Raw genomic sequence first — 19,955 nt, 5'->3', positions numbered from 1 at the left:
GTTTACTACGAGATATTCGCAGAGCCTCTTGCAGAAGCCAGTTCACTCAGGCGCCATCTTGGAAAAACTGCAGGCGGTAAATTCTTGATTAGCAAACCTCAACCCAACCCTTGCAATGGGGGGTGGTCTAAATCTCAAATTCTGAGACGCCTTGTCGGAACACTTGACAAGTTGTACACAATATGGAGAATTAAAGTTTTTTACCATGGTCATTGATTTGTGATTGGTCGGAGGATGTGCGTTAAAACCGTAAAACGGACATGTAGTTCAGCTAAAGTTTAATCACTCTTCTGAATTCATACTGTAGCGAATTCGGGGGACAACGCAACCACAGGAACTGCCGCGGCCGGGAAGCGAACCCGTATCGCCCGCACAGCAGGAGACGTCGCTAACCGCTTGACTAAAGGGTCAAACCCGCCAAACAGAGTCCGCAGTAAGCGCAGTGAACATTCAAAGTTAGCTTGGTGGCTAACTTTTGCACCATAAAGTCCAAAACGTTCATCAAAAGAATAAGAGAATGCATTTATTTTAATTCTTTGGTAAGTGACCGTGGTAAATGTGGAATAATCGATGATGAGGTGTGCGACAAAAGGATGCGGAGGCAGAGAACCACCCCACACAGCGCACCGCACACCTTGTCGTGGATTATCCCTTATTCCAAAGGATGTCATTTCACAACAAAAAAAATGTATTTTTTCCACTTTGCCAATATTTGTATGCATGCAGTTTAATTCCTTGAGATTTGCATTTTAATTGTTGTAAATAACAGCACTCTAGCTGCGTGCATCTGAATGTGTGAATGGCGAATTTGTTTCATGATATGCAGACAAAGGGACTTCGACCGGCCAGTTTTACAGACCGCAGGATCAGTGTCAACATCTTAGCTTTTCAAAGTGTCCTACTGTAAACTGTCTGCAATCATTTCACCTCCAATATTAGTGTGGAAAAGATCCATTGAGTGTGTTTTGGATTATGACGGCACCGAGTAGCACCGTGCTCTGGAAATGACAATGGCCACGTTAGCGTCAATGCTGCTATAGAATTAATCACATCAAAGACATTTACGAATCGTATACAGTCATAGTAACTAGCTACAGTGCCTGACCTGCTAGTAGCGTGGTGTTAACGACGAGCAGATGAGCGCATGTGCAAATGTGGCGCATGGGTTCTACTCCATGTTTATGCTCCGTCTGATTAAAGGCCGATCCATCCATCCATCCATATTATCCAACCCGCTTATTCCGCTCTCATGATCGCGGGGATGCTGGAGTGTATCTCAGCAGTCATTGGGCACCAGGCGGGGAGACACCCTGTACAGGCAACCAGATCATCACAGGGCCAGTCGCCTGCAAAGTAATTTTGGCCCCTGCCCACTGATGACCTGCCAGACCAATGGTCTGGCTTTGCGAGACATCTTAAAACGGCAACATCTACAATTCGTTTTATTACAGTGCACCATTCTACTAAACGTTACACAAAGGAACATCTAAATAAAACGTAGCATTTAAATAGAAGGAAAAATGTGTTGAGTATTCCATTGGATCATTTACCAGATGCCTGCCTCAGTTCAATTGATACCATTATATGGACTGTTAGTCATCAAAAATAACTGATCCTTTATTATTTCAAAGCAGTCTGCCCCGTTATTATGCTAGTGAATGTTGAATCAGGATGTCTGAGCGATCTGAAAAGTAACAGTCAACATTTTGACTTGAACACCATGTAAAAGAATGTACCTGTTGTTAACACTGCCATTTGTCTATGGTATCTTAGTAAATAAAACAATGAACAATACGGTGACATACATTTATTTTCTACCATATTCCAAAGCCAATATCAATGTGCAACTGAAGATCAGAAAGGGAAAATACGACATTAAATCAGGTCTTGTCGATAATCTTTACCTTAGCTGAGTGTAAGTACACAGAAAGAAACACCACTAACTTCCTTCTGAACAATGAGATGACAGACGAATGCCAGGAATCATCTGAAGTTTGAGGAGAGAAAACAGTACACAAACACACAAGAAAAAAAAACAAAAATACAAGCTTGTCTGAAAAACAGTTCCAGCCCTCAGACCAAGAAAGATCATTTTGAAAACCAAAAATGTCCCTCATATTTATCAATAGCAAAAAACAGGTCTGCTTTTTATCCATTTCAGCACTAAAAGCACATTGATATTTTTTGAGAAAAGACACAACACAGGTGCTGATGAATCCAGTACTTTCAAAAAGTGCATTCTTGGAGAGAAAATAAATCTGTCCCTACAAAGTGTAATATAAATATGGTAATCCTTATATGCAACCATAAAAAAGAAGAAACAGCCAAACTCAGACCATCTGATTTGATGTCTAATATGTCAGATCTTGGACAAGGGTAGTATAAGACACTAAGCTATGGCTTATGTATTTGTTAACTCTTAATAAGGTATACATAGTTCCTACTCTAAACCCTCCTGATGTCATCAGGATTTTGCAAATTAAATGCTTCCTCGTTCATTTTTCCCTTTCATCTCATGTAAGCTACTTAGAACGAGTAAAAAAATGCAAATCTTAATTATCTAAGCTGTAGTGTTGAATAACAGTGTGATTCCGAACACCAAAAAGCCGTGAACAAACTTTCAGACAGGCAGAGATAATTTCACAGTATTTTTGAGAGCTCCACAACACTTTTTTTTTGTTTTTCCCCAAAATATCAAATATACCAATTTATGAGCGAGAGTGCAGTGATATTGCACTTTAAGGCCTCAAAGTGGGATATCCCATTCCAGCATAGATTGAAAAGAGGGGTGCATACAAATTCTAATTCTCCACCAATAAGGTGTTACACAGCAAAATAAAGACAAATAATAATACAAAAAAAAAGACACTCCAAGAACAGAACACTGAATACCTTCAGTGAGACTTGTGTGGGCATCATCTTCCTCATCCATTACCTTTTACCCCGTCCCACAAACCACAGATACGGGTATGTGCACGGTCCATGTGTACTGGTATGTATGTACATGTGTGTGCATGTGCAATAATGTGTTTGTGTGAAAGTGTGTGTGTGTGTGTGTTTGTGTGTGTTTGTGCGCACGCGCTAATTGGAAGTAAAGTAGGATGCTGCCCAAAGCTCGTGGTTGTGTGATATCGGCTTATCTCGGTGCTCTGGTTCACTTGAGGAGATTTTGAAGCATGGCAGTGGCGTAGGTGGGGCGGGCCTGCTTGCTCTCAATGGCATTCCTGAGGTACTGGATCCCGTCACAGCGTTCCCAAATCTCTTCAAACTGCCTTGGCAAGATCTCTGCCCCCCTCTTCCTGGTCAGACCCGTCTCCTCCAGGCTCAGCTCACACATCTCCATGTCATCTTTCCCTGTATTAAAATAGTTAAAATTTGATTTTTCATTTAGAAGATAACACACGAGATAATAAGATTATACACCCACAGCACACACAGTTGATTGTGTGCAGCCATAGAGACCAAGGGCGGGGGTAAAAATCAATTCTGTGCAAAACTGCAATATTAAACCGTGACCATTTTAATAACGTGGCATTTCTCCTGAATCACAATGATGAATAACAATTAACAGATGGTGTGAAAGGATTTAATGTAATAATTTCAAGATCTCTGAATGTTTGAAATTGAATTGTTTGAATTTTTACTTGGAGAAGTATGTTTTGAGTTTTTAATAACACATGCGGCTTAACATACATGCATTTTATTGTATATTTTCTTTGACTTATTCTAACTTTGACATTTTATTGTAGATACGAGGATGGAGCCTGGAAAAAAGTAATAGTGAATCACAATAATTGTATCTTGATATTTGTAAAAATTTTATGGAATCAGCACTAAAATATTGATGTTATATTGAAATGAGAGGTCATATCTGCCAATTCCTAGCCCTGATGTAGAAACACACACTTAACCCCCCCCCCCAACATGCCCCATGGCAGGTACACATGTACATTAAATATTCATCAGAGATATTGTTTTTATACGCTAGCACAGAAGCACACAATCTTCTGTGAAAGCTGTAGATGGGGAACTGTTGACCCACCTGCCACCAGCACAATAGGGCGTTTGTCAGGGTGGAGCTCCATCTGCCTGGCTATCCAAGGCCCATCGAAATGGGCGTACCACCACCCCTTTTTCTTGTTCTGGGGGTCCTTGTACTGGTCAGCGGGCCGGATGAAGGGAATGCGGAAGTAGCGCTGCTGGCGGTTCATGGCTACTTCCTGTTGTTGGGCTGTCATCAGAGGAGCTGGGTTCTGCTCGGCTGTTCAGACAAAAGCATAAAAGAAAAAGTCATTGGGGAGTTATGTTTTGATAAGGGGGGTGCAATTGTTTTTCTGTCCCAAGAGTAGCACAGCTAGGGGAAAAATGAGACGTGCCAGTGACCAACTACCCTTTTACATGGCTTCAAAAAAATGTCCTCTCATAACACCCCCCCCTTTTCTCCCCAATTGTATCCGGCCAATTTCCCCACTCTTCCAAGTCATCCCGATCACTACTCCATCCCCTCTGCCGATCCAGGGAAGGCTGCAGACTACCACATACCTCCTCCGATAGATGTGGAGTCGCCAGCTGCTTCTTTCCACCTGACAGTGAGGAGTTTTGCCAGGGGGACGTAGCACATGGGAGGATCACACTATTTCCCCCAGTTCCCCCTCCCCCACTGAACAGGCGCCTCGACCGACCAGAGGAGGCGCTAGTGCAGCGACCAGGACACATACCCACACCCAGCTTCCCACCCACAGACACAGCCAACTGTGTCTGTAGGGACGCCCGACCAAGCCGGAGGTAACACGGGCATTCGAACCGGCGATCCCCATGTTGGTAGGCAACAGAATAGACTGCTATACCACTCGGACGCCCTGAATCTCTGTATTTTCTGGTTACACTAAAGAACATAGTAAATAGGAACACAAAAAGTAGCAAGCTCATACAAACCAAAAGCGATCAAAAACGACCCTGGAAATACCCAGGAAAATACCACTGGGCAAAAGCTAGGTAAACTACTTTTAGCATCTCATAAAATAGCCTCGGTAAGACCTTTACTGCATCACAAGAAGAAAAAACACATGGCACACAAGATGGGACTGCTCAAGGATTCAAGAGCTTTCATATTAAAAGAGAGGAGACAGAAAATGTGGTCAAAGTGTCAGCAGCAGCAAAGAGCCCAACAAGCACATTCCTGCCTAGCCTGCATCTTTTTTTCTAGGGATGGATAAGTATGTAAATGAAGGTAAATGAAGTAAAATGACCCAAGTTCAAGTTATTTAATCGTGTATATGTGTAACGTGTGTGTGTGTGTGTGTGTGTGTGTGTGTGTGTGTGTGTGTGTGTGTGTGTGTTTATATGTACAGTTCATGTCTGTGTGAGGCATGGGCCATGCTTGGTTGAGTTACGAATACATTGAGCAAAGCAGCGATCATGCTAACCAGGCGCTGAACCGAATAAGACATGGCTGGCAGCTACTTGCTAATTAGAACAAATACTTTAGACAGAGCCAGATGGAAGGCGGCTACACTTTTAGGCCCTGGCGTTTCATCGCCTAATTGAATGTTGGGGGAAATACAGGCAGGTTATTTATGAACTGGTTATTAATCCCTGCCAATCATCCAAAAACGGAGGTGGATGCCGAGAATGAATAAATTCCGCCGGCCGGTGTTATTTATGCTTATGCAGTGTGTGTATATGTGGCTGTGTACCGCCAACGTGTGCGTATCCTAATGTGTGCTTACACCCGCAAGCCAAAGCAAAACGTGCTGTCTGCAGTAGATGGGAATGGGGCGATAGAGAGTACAGCGTCTCCACTGACCATAATCTGTAATGGATTTGGGAGCCCTTTGATCGGCTCCGTCATCGTCACGTTTCTTGTTCTTGGTCTTCCACGCATGATAGACCTTCAGACGACGGTGAAACTCCTCTCTGCATGCTGCCAGCAGCTCAATGTCTGTCCAGAAAAAAAAAGACCCTCTGTCAGAACACACATATCTGCAGCAAGCAAAAACTGAAGTCTGTAAAGTGAATATGCACCAAGGACACCGCAACTATGAAATGATTTCCATCACCGCTTCAACGCTATTCGGGTGTCCTCTAGCAATTATCTTTTGATTTTGATTTTTTTGATATACTTTATTGATCCCGATAGGAAAATTCTTCTCTGCATTTAACCCATCCTAGCTGTGTAGCCTGGAGCAGTGGGCAGCCGCTGTGCAGCACCCGGGTACCAACTCCAGTTCGTCTTGCCATGCCTCGGTCAGGGGCACAGACAGGAGTATAATCCCTAACATGCATATCTTTTTTGATGGTGGGGGAAACCGGAGCACCTGGAGAAAACCCACCACAGACACGGGGGAGAACATGCAAACTCCACACAGAGGACAACCTGGGATGACCCCCAAGGTTGGACAACCCCAGGGTTTGTGAGCAATAAAAGGGTGGTTTCTAGCAAATTAAAATGTTATTTCAAAATGTAAACTTGGATTAGCTTTACTTCACGCAATACAGAAGACCATCTGTATTCAGAGAAGCTTGACGATGTTCCACATTAAAGTTTTCACCCTGCTTAGAGGAACATGAATAGAATACAAATTTCAATTTGCATTCCTTTAACCAACTCAATAAGTAACACAATTTAACTTTAACTCCATTCATATAGACCATTTTAAAAAAATAGTATGACTCTACTCTCAATTTATATGAACAGAGCATAATGCCACAATAAACTGTTACCCTATAGGGGAGCCATATTTACCCTGTGCTCTGCCTGGGTCAAAATGACTTTCTGAATGACAACTAAACTAATGGTCATAAATAATGTTAATATCATTAATAATTGATACTAAGATACACTGGGTATTTTTAAATAGCTTTTACAATAATATTGCAATAAAATCCAAAGGCAGCCAGGGTCAATGAGACTGGTAAAGAGTACATCTGCCGCTAATTAGTGAACAGAACACGAGGGTTAAATACAGAAGAAATCAATAGTAATTAAGTTTGGGTGGAATGCATGGACATCCCTTTAACACAACACACGACAGTGAAAAAACAGGTTAAAGCAGACTGAGGAGAACACGAGACTATCATCACAAATGCTTGAGCCATTGCTCTTCTCTACCAACACCACCACAGTCATAGAAAATAGACTCCACAAATTAGTCAGATGTCCTTGGAATCCCACAGGGGACATTAAAGTCCTTAACACCAATCACAAATCTGTACACAGTGGCTATTAGGTAGGAAGGCATTAGTAAGAGAGCTAGCAACGTGGCATCTGGGTTTATTTCCATGTTCGTGTCCATTCAGAGGAGTTTCATTCAGAGGCTGGGGGTATCTGCAAAGGGCAAAAGTCTGCTATCTTCCATAATTGTGATAACCTTCTTCTCTCCGCTGCTAAGGCGACATTCTGATTAGCCGCAGGAGCTGCAGAAAAGCGCCTTAGATCGGTCTTTTACGTTTTCGGGGCAGACTTCTCGTTTTGGTCTCAGATTTTCTTTACAGCCACTTTGGCTATCCAAGGAAAATTACTGAGGGGGAAATGACATGAACTGCTGAATGGACATCATGAGTTTATGGGTTGTGTGTATGTGTTTGCATTTGTATTTTTGTGTGTATGCGCGTGTGCGTGTTTAGAGATGATGCCACACTTTGAGTGGAAGGGGTTGAGTTACAGAGGACATGCGCAGATTTGAATTATTAACTACAGGGACTGAATAAGTGATGTTGAAATGATGGAGAGCACAGAGATATATTGTGGATTTCCCCAGAGCCCTTCCACCTTGGCTGGCTTCTGGGGGCCTGCCACTGTGTGTATGTGTGCACGTGTGCACAAACAATTGAGGTGGCATCATACTAAACTGTATCCCATGAGTGTGTTTTTTTTTGGGGGGGGGGGACTTTTCCCCGTTTTTCTCCCCAGTTGTACCTGGTCCAATTACCCCACTCTTCTGAACTACCCTGGTCGCTGCTCCACCCCCTCTGCCAATCCGGGAAGGGCTGCAGACTACCACATGCCTCCTCCGATACCTGTGGAGTTGCCACTCGCTTCTTTTCACTTGACAGTGAGGAGTTTCACCAGGGGGACGTAGCGCATGGGAGGATCACACTATTCCAACCCCAGCCCCCCTCCCCCAAGAACAGGTGACCTAATCGACCAGAGGAGGCGCTAGTGCAGCGACCAGGATCTGTAGGGACACCCGACCAAGCCGGAGGTAACACAGGGATTCGAACCAGCGACCCCTGTGTTGGTAGGCAACAGAATAGACTGCTATGTTGCCCGGATGCCCCATGAGTGTGTTCTTACCACAGGAAGTGTTGATAACATCTCGTAGCTCAGCATACTTCCACTTGCTCAGGTCATACTTTTTCACACCAGCAGCAGCCTTAGTCGCCTGCACCTGAGGACCCCTTTTTAGAAAAAGAAAAAGATCCCAAAAACTGGAGTGAGGAAGAGATGGGGTAGCACAGTGTCGGAGGGTGAGAGCTTGAGGCCATGACATCAGCTGTCATTCATTACTGTATATAACCCAAATTTGAGGGATAGACACACCAAATTCTCTAAAATGAGAGTTGCAGAACCTGAAAGAGCAGTTTTGTGATGAATTTGAATAATTTTAAAAAGTTGCTGCAATGATCTTTGATAGTTTTTGCCAACAGGTTGTCATCATGAACAGTAGGCTTAAAGACTTTAACATTAAATTTACCATACTGGATCTTATCTTTATTATATATATTAGAAGGAATTTAATTCCACTGCGGCTTCAGCTTATAGTATAAATATAACTGCAATATGAACAGGGAATTGCACAGAGTACATTGAGCATGTTGTGTTGAGTGGAAAACCAAAACAACACCCCCGTCTTCGTCTCAGTCGCTGGAATCCGCATTAGAAATAGTTGGCGGGGGAGCTGGACATCGTCTGTTTGGCTACAGCCCCTTGGGCTAATGTTTGTACTCCCACCTTAATTGCTGTGGAGCACTTTGTCACTTTGTTGCTAGCAGCTTAAAAAATGAAAGAAGTCTCAAGCTTTTTAAACACTTGGGGATGAACTACCCAACAGGACCCGTTTAAACTACTCTGTGTGGGCTGAGCAGACGGGTGCTGGTTGTCCTTGCTCCTGCCAGCTGCATCTCCAGGCTCCCTGCTGTGCTGTGGCCTCTAATTCAATAATGGGAAGGATTTACCTCCCCTATTTACAGTCAACGTAGCCAGTGGCTCTTAGAGGATTATTGATCTACGGTGATGGACCATGTTCTTTTTTTTTTTTACTATGCATTTATAATACCATTCATAATAATTCTCATTCAGATTGAGAGGCCCATCAGTCTGGGTCGGTGTGATGCTGGAAAGGCGTTATTGGGCTGGGCTTTTTATTGCAGATGGGTATAGTAGGGAAGTTGAGAGAATGGCAAGGCCATGACCTGGCCTGGGCTGGGCTATATAGGAGGTGCTCTGTAGGAGGTGGAAACAGGAAGGGGGTAAGTTGAAAGAAGGAGAAGGGGGGAGTTGGAGGGATCCATGGGTCTCTAGATAATCCTATTGGAGTTCCTACAGATAGCAGAGCCAACATGGGCAGAGTCAGGACGACAATCTGTGTGCGTGTGTGTTGTCTCTACGTGTGTGTGTGTGTGTGCGTTCGTCTCCATACGTGTGTGTGCTTGGCATTGCCTGTGTCCGTAAATTTCAGCACTGCACTATGCAACATGCATGGTCTTTCTCTTGCTATTGCGCGCCGTCTGAGCTCCCTGGGTCACCTTATTGACAGCGTGAGTGGGAGTGACACGCGACGTAGTCCCTGGACATCTGGGCCAGCACTGACAAGATTAAAAGCTATAGGAACAAATGTCATTTGGTGCCCACTGGACTTAAAGATAAAGCTCACTGCTGCTCTGGGACAGTAGGAGCAGCCTGAAAACCATTCTGCCAGGTGGATAATTACATTCACCTGTTGTGTCCAGTATTCCTGCTATCTAATCGGGGCGGGGGTCTGTGTCGTGGGGAGGGGGGGGGTAGATCTGCACAAAAAGTGAACATATTTAACTCCAACACAGAATAGAAAGCCAGAAATATTGTGTGCCCCTGTGGAGTGGTTGGACAAACCACCGCTCTAGCAGGACTTCTGCTGGTTTACACAGAAAATGAGGATGTGGAAGTGTTTGAACGCTGATTTGATCAAAGACCATCACAGTCATATGAAGTGGAGGTAATCCTTTAAATTACAGGCCATTCATTATGCAGAACTAACCTAGTGATGTACGTATAAGCCACATATAACCATGATGACGAGTACTTACCAAGCAATATATGAGAAAAGTACTATATTATATAAAATGGTACATTAGTATACAATATAAGATGTTATATTGTGCATGGGATAAATTCACAAATCACATTGTACCAGACAAGCATTTTTAATCCTCTGTGTTGCAGGTTTAGTTAGCTGTTAAATTTGAATATAAGGTTGAATTTCAATGTGGTACTATCTTAACTATGGTTATGTTACCCAGGACATTCACTATTTACCCTATATTCAAGTTTAACAGCTAATTACTATGATTACTACTTACTATGCTAATTACTGTGACACAAAGGATTCATAATACTTGTGTTTGGTACAATGTGTTTGATGAATTTATCCTTAGTATACAGTGTCTGGTGCAGATTACATTTACAATCACATTATAATAACAAGGAAGCAAAACAGATGTGGAAAGCCCCTATTCTACTCACATATTACTTAGTAATTACCAACCATCACAGTTCAATTACACCGATTTTACCTGGTTATTTCTGTGTTGTGATCGGCCGGTAATTTAAAGTGTTACCAAAACTTTAGTTTCACTTGGTTGCAGGGGGTCATAATTATCTCAACTCACTGATATTATATTTGGTTGAACGCCTGTCCATACTTGAAAATTAACATCAATACCCAACTAATGAGAAGTTCAGACATTTGGTACACTGTTTTTTTTTCTCCCTATTGATCAGTATCAGCATTCAAAACAAAGTAAAAACTATAACAATGTAATGAAAATAATATATCATTACCATGGATTATACATTAACTTCTACACCTTACACCTTGTAAGGTGTCCTTGAGTGCTCTGAAAGGCGCCCACAAATAAAATGCATGATTATCATTATTATTATTATTATTATTCCTCAGAAGTGAAAATGATAACAGGGAAACTTCTCAATATCCTCGTAAGATTTTGTTCTGAGTCCAGAAAGACCTAAAATACCAGCATAATGCTTTGTGAAACTAAAAATCCTAAGCAGGCTCCTGTGTATCCCACAGGGAAACAAAACCACACCTTCCATGTTTCAAATCCTACACAAGTGTACCGATATCAATCTTTAAATTTCGGATGTTACAAGAGACAAGTCATTTCCTCTCTGCAGCTGAGAGTGTTTACCTTGAAGGTTTATTCAATTCAGTTCGCATAAAATCAAATCAAGTCGGGTTCCTTGGTTTCAGGTGTGACGTAATCAGCCAGGTAGACCGCCAGAGCTCTGTGCTGCGGCAGAGGCCCTGTGTGCTGCTCACATAGGCAGATCACTGATTGCTGCGGGCACCAAAGCTGCTTATCCTCTTTACTGAGCGGGACATCAGCAGGTGTCCATCAATGTCACAGGATCAACTAACAAGAGCCTCCTCTGATTGCCAAGATAGCCGAACCCTTTCTAATTCGAGGCTAGCGATATCATTAATGAGATTTCTATCAGGCGCTGAGTTAGTTAAGAACTACAGTGACCATTATGCAAGTTAGATCTGCTAAAGGCTCTGTGGGTCTTCTGTATGTCAGGAATGCTTAGAGAAAGAAAATCTTTGAAAAATGCAATGCACTTAATGAGAGAGGCATGGCTCATGCATCGTTAAGCCCCTGGGCTTTTGTTGTCCATCACTTCTGCAGAAGAAACGATACAACGGTTTAGACATGAATGAATGCAGACAAACGCGGAGCCAATCATGCACAAAGAAGCAAAGACTCCATTTTACGTTTCCATGGCCTGCATTTCGCTCCAACTTCCATTTACGATCTGCCGTGCCAATTTCACTCTGCAACAACTCCATGATTCCACACACTTATCCTGTCTCCGTGGCATATCTTAAGATTCATGTCACAGAAATCAATCTATACACTCCAGATTAAATCATCATGATTCTCATTTCGATTTCCCCCCCCAAAAGTGAGATCTTTTTACAATGGCTTTGCATTACTGACATCATACTGTATCTAATTAAGGCTGGTGAGAGATTAGAGAATAAAATTTAGATTAAGGTGAACAAAGAGAGGGAATGCGTGATTGATTGTTATGTACGACAAAGCAGACAGAGACAGGGAATAGTGATTATTTGTTATGTACGGTAAGCTTGGAGACAGGCAGTCGTAGAAAGCCCTGCTGGTATCTTACATGACTTTGGCTGAGGATGAGGAGATAGGCAGTCCTGACAAATATTCATCACTGGGAGAGAACACAGCAACAGGAGAAATGAAGGTTACAGTTGCATGCAGAGAGCAAAACAGATCATCTGTCTAACCCAGATGTTATTGTACAGACTGCTAGTGCACTTTATACTGCAAGCTTGCGTATGTGTGGGTATTGGTAGTGTGAGAACACATGAGTTCCTCTGTGTGTGTGTGTGTGTGTGTGTGTGTGAGAGAGAGAGAGAGAGAGTGTGCTTGCAGTACCTGCGCAAGCTGGCATCCAACTGTGCCTCCTCTGTGATGAGCTCCGCCTCACTTTGGGCGATTCTCATGGCTAGTTCCCTGTCTCTCCTCTCCTGCTCCAACATGGCAGCACGTTGGGTTTGCTCTTCACGCTCCAAAGCCAGCTGGATCTCCAATTCCGCCTGATATAATATCACACATGAGCATGTGCACAAATGAACGCATGCATGCATGGACAAACAAACAAACAAACACCATTAGGAATATTTTATTCTACTGATTTGCCTATCAAACCTACATGAAACAGGGCTGGGCAATAATTCAATACTATCATTAATCATCCTTGAATGGTAATGCATCAGGGAGAATTTTGGATATTGTCATATCTTGATACACAATTTTTTTGTCGAAATTAATGTTAATAGAAATTAATTAAAATTTCTGCCTATATATATATATATATATATATATATATATATATATATATATACTATATCAACATGGATACAGGAAAAAATAGTTTTTTTCCTGTATCTGTGTTGATATTCCACTCCTCATTAGACGAGCACTCAACACCATTTACAGCTTCGGAAAAAAATACTATATATATATATATATATATTTTTTTTTTGAATTAAGAATTTCCCCCTTTTGCTCCCCAATTGGATCTGGCCAATGACTCCACTCTCCCGAGCCGTCCTGGTCGCTGCTCCACTGTGGAGTTGCCAGCCGCTTCTTTTCACCTGACAGTGAGGAGTTTTGCCTGGGGAACGTACGTGTGAGAGGATCATGCTATTCCCACAGTCCCCCCCGCCCCGAACAGGCACCCCGACCAACCAGAGGAGGCGCTAGTGCAGCGACCAGGACACGCCCACATCTGGATTCCCACCCGCAGACACGGCATATTGTGTCTGTAGGGACGCCCAACCAAGCTGGAGGTAACATGGGGATTCGAACCAGCGATCCCCATGTTGGTAGGCAACGGAATAGACCGCTATGCTACCTGGACGTCTCATGAAGTCTGAAATATTTGAGGAAGTATTATTTGAATCTAGTTTTGGTTTGATATTTTACTTTACATTACCAAACAGTTCAATGTGATGAACCTCAGTTGGATTCTAAAACATCGTATTTTCGCATACGCAAGCAGATAGTGATACACATCAATATCATGTAAAATTCCCCATGATTATCTGGTAATGATATTTTCCAAATCGCCCAGCAATAACATGAACGCAGATACTGTCTGAATATAAAACTTGTCCTGCTTGCCAGACCATTGACCGAAATTGAGGTCTGTTGTGCGCCAAGCCCTGAATAGGCCTATTATCCAAGTTATACGGTCGTTAATAAGGTATTATCGGTCAATTGTCTAGACACAAAAACATTTAACACAGCAGACCGTGATTTATTAACATTTTGGGAGGTCACACGGAGCATTCTTTAAAGGCTCAAACCAAAACCACTACAAACTGCAAGGTGCTTTTTTTTTTCCTTCCAAAGGGCCAACATGGTAACCGAACAGCTTGTTGCTGGCCGAGAGTCTGGACGCACCTACTGCTCTGCAACAGACAAATCTAATCAAACCGAACTTCAGTTATATCTATTTAAATAAAAAAAATCAACAGTTAAATCTAGTCAAATCTAACTTCAGTTATAGTCAAGCTATTCTGTGAACAACCAGGAAATCAAATAATGAATTTCCACAAAAAAAAAAAAACAACACCACCACACTCAATTTATTTTAAGGACCCTGCATCTAGGATAGATCAATCTTGAATGGTGAACATCAGCAATAAGGGAAGCATCAAAACTAAAATTAAAACTGTGGATGTTGTGGGCACCAAACTCCAGAGCCAATTCAATGGCTGATCACTGGAAGAGTGATTCTGTGGACACAGAACCCCCCCCCCATGTGTTAATTATTTCCATTTACGTGCAATATGGACAATGGTCTATTGATTTAGTACTCATTAAGGGAATTTCCTGACCTCGTTTTACCTTGTGCAATATGTTCCCTGCTAATTCATGTTGAACAACCACACTCCCCCTTAAGTAATTTGTGCTATTTAAGTTGTTTTTATATTTTGCTTTTCTTTGTTTTAACTTAGCATGAGATTATTAAAAAATCTTTACCGTGTATATCGTAATTTCTCTGTTTATGCAAAACAAGCTATACTTTGCTATTTTGTCAGCGTCAGAAAGTGATCTTTGGAAGAACTTGTACCCTCATCCGAAAGAAAAAACCTTACTGCACTTCTGATCATTCAAACCACCTCCCCCTAAATCAGTCTATATGGATAACATTTGGACTTTACACCGGCTAGATCTGAAAATATTGCACGGACTACCACAGACATCCAACAAACATAAATAAATAAACATAAAATACATAAAATAAACAGCCAAGACTTCCTCAAATGAGTAGTTTTTCCACTTTAAGAGAAGGAGTTATCCAGAGGAGTCAACATGAGATAGTGGGAAGGATGCAGCATGCACGGTGTTAAGGTACCAACGATGGACGGATACATTTTTCTGAAAGGGCGAGCTGAAAATGGATTTCACAATACGATAACCCTCAGAACCCCTTCAGAAAACTTGCTGCCAGAGCTTTGAGGCTCTGGGTGGAACTGGGCTAAAGCAAACATCGAAAATGAGTCTCCTGAGACTCCTGGCTGATGACAGCTGGGTGTCAAATGTCTTGCTGCTAAGAGTGACAGTGACAGCATGCAAATACCCAAGTGGCCTTGGGTGAGCTGAGAGGGTCCTAGCGGAGGGGCAGTCTGATGTTGTCTGTGAAATACACTAACAGCACAACAGCTTTGATCAGACCTGTGTGCCACATGGCGAACGGACTGAAAGAAACGAAAAAAGCCGGGCGGAAAGGTCGGCAGAAAGGGTTTGGGTGGAAAAGTATTTGGAGCAACGAGAAAGGAGAGGTCAACAGGGGCATGACTGACAGCAAGGATAAGAGAAACAGAGCTGAAATGTGACTGCCCACTTTTTTAGCAGCCCGGGATTCAAAAGTACATTACTCGTTCATTTTCAGAAAATTCGCCTTGAAGCAATCCAGTTGGTAATGAGATGAATCATTGCCTTATAACAAGTGCTTCCAGAAGAAAGGAAGAACATGTCAGAAGAAACTAAGACTTGTGTGCTTAAACATCTTTTAAGAGAGAATGATGAATTCATCTCATAAAGCATTGTGAATTATGTGATCAAATTCCTTTTCCCTCACTTTCAACGAACTTTTGCAATCGCATGCGTTTTCTTTTTTTTTTGTGGATTTTTCCCCCCCCTTTTTCTCCAAATTTTACTTGGCCAATTACCCCACTCTTCTGAGCCGTCCCGGTCGCTGCTCCACCCCCTCTGCCGAGCCGGGGAGGGCTGCAGACTACCACATGCCTCCTCCGATACATGTGGAGTCGCCAGCCACTTCTTTTCACCTGACAGTGAAGAGTTTCGCCAGGGGGACGTAGTGTGTGGGAGGATCATGCTATTCCCCCCAGCCCCCCCCCCCCAAACAGCCGCCCCTACCGACCAGAGGAGGCGCTGGTCAATCGACCAGTACACATACCCACATCCGGCTTCCCACCCGCAAACACAGCTTATAGGGACGCCTGTCTAAGCAGGAGGTAACATGGGGATTCAAACCGGTGATCCTCATGTTGGCAGGCGACGGAATAGGCCGCGATGCTACCCAGATAACCTGCATTTTCTCTTTAAATGCCTTGCTGAATATATTGTATTGTTTTGTGATTCGTCTTTACTGCACCCCAAAAAAAAATACATCATGACAGAGAAAACATGGTGGAGCAGGTTGCTAGCTAGTGTGGACAACGTCACTTGGCTATGTTGTGGCTTCCAACAGTGGTTTACATCACCATGGTAATGGCAACATCTCTGATTGGCAAGACTCACTTTAATGCTAAAGCATTGCAGGTAGTGCAGTATTTCGCTAGGTATGTATTTGAGAATAAAACATGATTTCTTAAAAATGGAGTTGAAATCCAACTGATTATACTATTGCTTCACAATCTCTGAGCTCTTGGCAAGTCTACCTTGTACGTTTAATACATTGACATTAATACTTACAATACATACATTAATCGAAATCTCCATGGTGACTATTAATAACGTTTTTAGTGCCGGGCCGTGACGTTTCAGCTCTATTAAACAGTGGGTCGGAGATATAAGAGCTTACATGAGAATGCAGGAGTAAACCTAAAGAGGGAAGGAAGGGAAAGATGGGGGCATAAAGATGGGGCTTAGAGGACAGAGAGGTGAGAGGAGTAATGTGTAAGGGAAGGGAAGGGGAGGGGAAAAGGGAATAGAGAGGAGAGGAGAGAGGGGACAGAGGGCAATATCATTTGCACTAATGTAATATTAGCTTAAGGAAAGAAGGGAGATGGTTAGAAAAAGGCAGGAAAGGAAGTGGCAATAAAAATGTAAGCAGGGCAGGAAGAGATGGATGAGGGTGGGAAAAAAGGGCAGGCATGAAGGGAATGCGTGGGGGTAGAGGGCAGTGGGAGGAGGAATAACGATGCACAGGACTAAGCCCAGTGGGACAGAAGTAGTTTTGGTGAGGAGGAACATGACAGGAAGTAGACTCATCAATCAAGACTCCCATGGGCGACCCCCGTGGGAGTGGGACTAATGTCACCACCCCATGATGTCCGTAGGAGAGGAAGGAGCAAAGAAATATTTCACTCAGAGGAGAGAACAGATGGAGCAGGGCAACAAAGGGAAGTCAATTATAGAACATTGTAGAAGTTCATGAACCCAAGCAAACTGGTTTTAACAACTTCTATGAAATTGGTATTTTATAAAATCTCAGCACTTTTTAAAATTTTACCATAGATGACCCTTGGATTAAATAATAATGCCTATTTCTTGACTAAAGTAAGCCCCTGAAAGTTCACAAACATATCCTCCTCAATCAATAAAATAAGTAGACAGGTACGCCTACTTTCAATTTTTGCCATTTAAAGTGAAACAATCATAGTTTTTAACATTATCTCTCCATGTATGAAAACATAAATAACAACACAATACAACACAATGCTATAAAATACAGCTAATTTTTCACTTTTATGGACTGGCAGCCCTCAGCGACGTCAACGGTGGATGCAATTTTGGCGGCATTTCAGTGACACAAAATTCATTCAATATTATAGCTAATGATGGAGTGCAATCCCTACAACATATACTGCATTATGCTGAAAATCGTGATTGCCTCCCTTTAGGTTTCAAATAAGGAATAGTGGTGTTTCATTTTCCATACAATAAGTCTAAATTCCTGATCAATGCTTCTTTATATCAATGGAGATTCCCATTTGTCCCACTGGCAAAAAAAGACCTCGCCACAAACAGAAACGAGAGAATCGTCCAGACCTGTAGGATCTTCTCCTCCTCCTCCCTCTTCTTCCTCTCCTCCTCCTCTTGCTTCCTCTTAAGCTCCATTTCTGCTTTCCTACAGGAGAAAGATTAAAGAAGATGGAGAGAGTTTTTCTTTATACTGACAGATGCAGCTTCGAATGATTCACAAAGCACTTAGAGCCTGACACAGTTGTACTGTTTACCGATTACTCTTCATCAGTCATGCTCAAACATCAGTCGAATATTGTCCTTTGCCCCCACTTACATCCTTCTGTCCTCCTCCTCCTGGTTGCGTTGTTTTTCTTCCTCCTCTCTCCTCTTCCTCTCCCTTTCCATCTCCTCCTCAATGCGTTTCAGCCTCTCCCCCTCTTCCTCCTCCTGTTTCTTCTTCTGCATGGAGGAAAGCAGCAGCTCTAAACGCTTGGTCAGCCCATGGTACTCTGTGTCAATCTCCTTCCGGGTCATCACTGTCGCCTGGGGGGGGGTAAGAAAAAGGTAAAATATGTCAGAGGTTGAGGTCACGGAGAACTACCCCACACTTTCATACCGACCGTTTCCTTTTGAACTCTTTGTCAACTTCCTATCACCCGCTTACTTTTGGGTTTTTGAAAAAAAAAAAATTCTCCATTTTCTCCCCAATTGTATCTGGCCAATTAACCCACTCTTCCGAGCTGTCCCTGTCACTGCTCCACCCCCTCTGCCAATCCAGGGAGGGCTGCAGACTACCACATGCCTCCTTTAATACATGTGGAGTCTTCAGCCGCTTCTTTTCACCGGACAGTGAGCAGTTTCGCCAGGGGGACATGGTGCGTGGGAGGATCACGCTATTCCCCCCCAGTCCCCCCCCCGAACAGATGCCCCGACCGACCACAGGAGGCGCTAGTGCAGCGGCGGCGCTAGTGCAGCGAACTGAACATATACCCACATCCCGCTTCCCACTAACAGACATGGCCAATTGTGTCTGCAGGGACGCCCGACCAAGCCGGAGGTAACAGGGGGATTTGAACCGGCATTCCTCGTGTTTCTAGGCAACAGAATAGACTGCTATGCTAGCTGTGCGCCTAGACCAGGCCAATTGTGTCTGCAGGGAATCCAGACCAAGCTGGAAGTAATACGGGGGATTTGATCTGGTGATCACCTTGCTGGTAGGCAACGAAATAGACTGCCACACCACCTGGACACCCAGCTGCTTGCTTTTCTACTGTTCATTTCAAGTACACACCATGGGTTGCTCTGGGCACAATTATTCACTCAGTGTAATTACTTACTGTGAACTGAACGATACGGGATCATTTTCTTAAGTTTGCTGACCCATCAGAAACACTTAAAAACTTTTATCGAAAGACTGATTTGTTTGAGCATATTAAAGGTAATCGAGCACACCTTTCTGTGAACTCCTACTTTCAATGAAACCACATAGACCAGTGTTACTCTTTACGCGGCTCGCGAGCCGCATGCGGCTTTGTTTTGCCCCTCATATAGATCCACTGATAACAATAGGAACATACAGTGCATCCGGAGAGTATTCACACCCCTTCACTTTCCCCACATTTTGATATGTTACAGCCTTATTCCAAAATGGATTAAATTCCTTTTTTTTCTCTCCCATCAATCTACATACAATAACCCATAATGACAAAGCGAAAAAGGTTTTGTAAACATTTTTGCAAATTTATTGAAAATAAAAAACTGAAATATTGCATGTACATAAGTATTCACACCCTTTACTCAGTACTTGGTTGAGGCACCCTTGGCAGTGATTACAGCCTCAAGTCTTCTTGAGTATGAAGCTACAAGCTTGGCACACCTATATTTGGGTTATTTCTCTCATTCTTCTCTGCAGATCCTCTTGAGCTCTGTAAGGTTAGATGGGGAGCGTCGCTGCACAGCTATTTTCAGGTCTTTCCAGA

The 19,955-nt window shown here is 42.9% G+C and overlaps 1 protein-coding gene across 2 annotated transcripts in view; it reads right to left on the bottom strand.

Annotated features, from left to right (window-relative positions):
* Positions 1-1,774: 1,774 nt before the first annotated feature.
* Positions 1,775-19,955, bottom strand: part of myo6b (myosin VIb) — a 60,059-nt gene continuing 41,878 nt past the window's right edge. Inside the window, exons 26-33 of one of the 2 annotated variants that reach the window (XM_056295237.1) lie at positions 18,311-18,519; positions 18,061-18,139; positions 12,688-12,848; positions 12,410-12,460; positions 8,297-8,400; positions 5,807-5,941; positions 4,043-4,261; positions 1,775-3,354 (exon numbers count right to left, since the gene is read on the bottom strand). In XM_056295237.1, the coding sequence (XP_056151212.1) occupies positions 3,155-3,354; positions 4,043-4,261; positions 5,807-5,941; positions 8,297-8,400; positions 12,410-12,460; positions 12,688-12,848; positions 18,061-18,139; positions 18,311-18,519 (1,158 nt within the window). In that variant the 3' untranslated portion in view covers positions 1,775-3,154. The remainder of the gene's footprint in view (positions 3,355-4,042; positions 4,262-5,806; positions 5,942-8,296; positions 8,401-12,409; positions 12,461-12,687; positions 12,849-18,060; positions 18,140-18,310; positions 18,520-19,955) is intronic. The other variant, XM_056295238.1, reaches the window with a different exon arrangement.

The sequence above is a fragment of the Lampris incognitus genome, chromosome 16, assembly GCF_029633865.1.
Source record: "Lampris incognitus isolate fLamInc1 chromosome 16, fLamInc1.hap2, whole genome shotgun sequence".
Classification (NCBI taxonomy): domain Eukaryota; kingdom Metazoa; phylum Chordata; class Actinopteri; order Lampriformes; family Lampridae; genus Lampris; species Lampris incognitus.
Note: the sequence above shows the minus strand (reverse complement) of the source record. Positions and strands in the feature narration are given on the sequence as shown.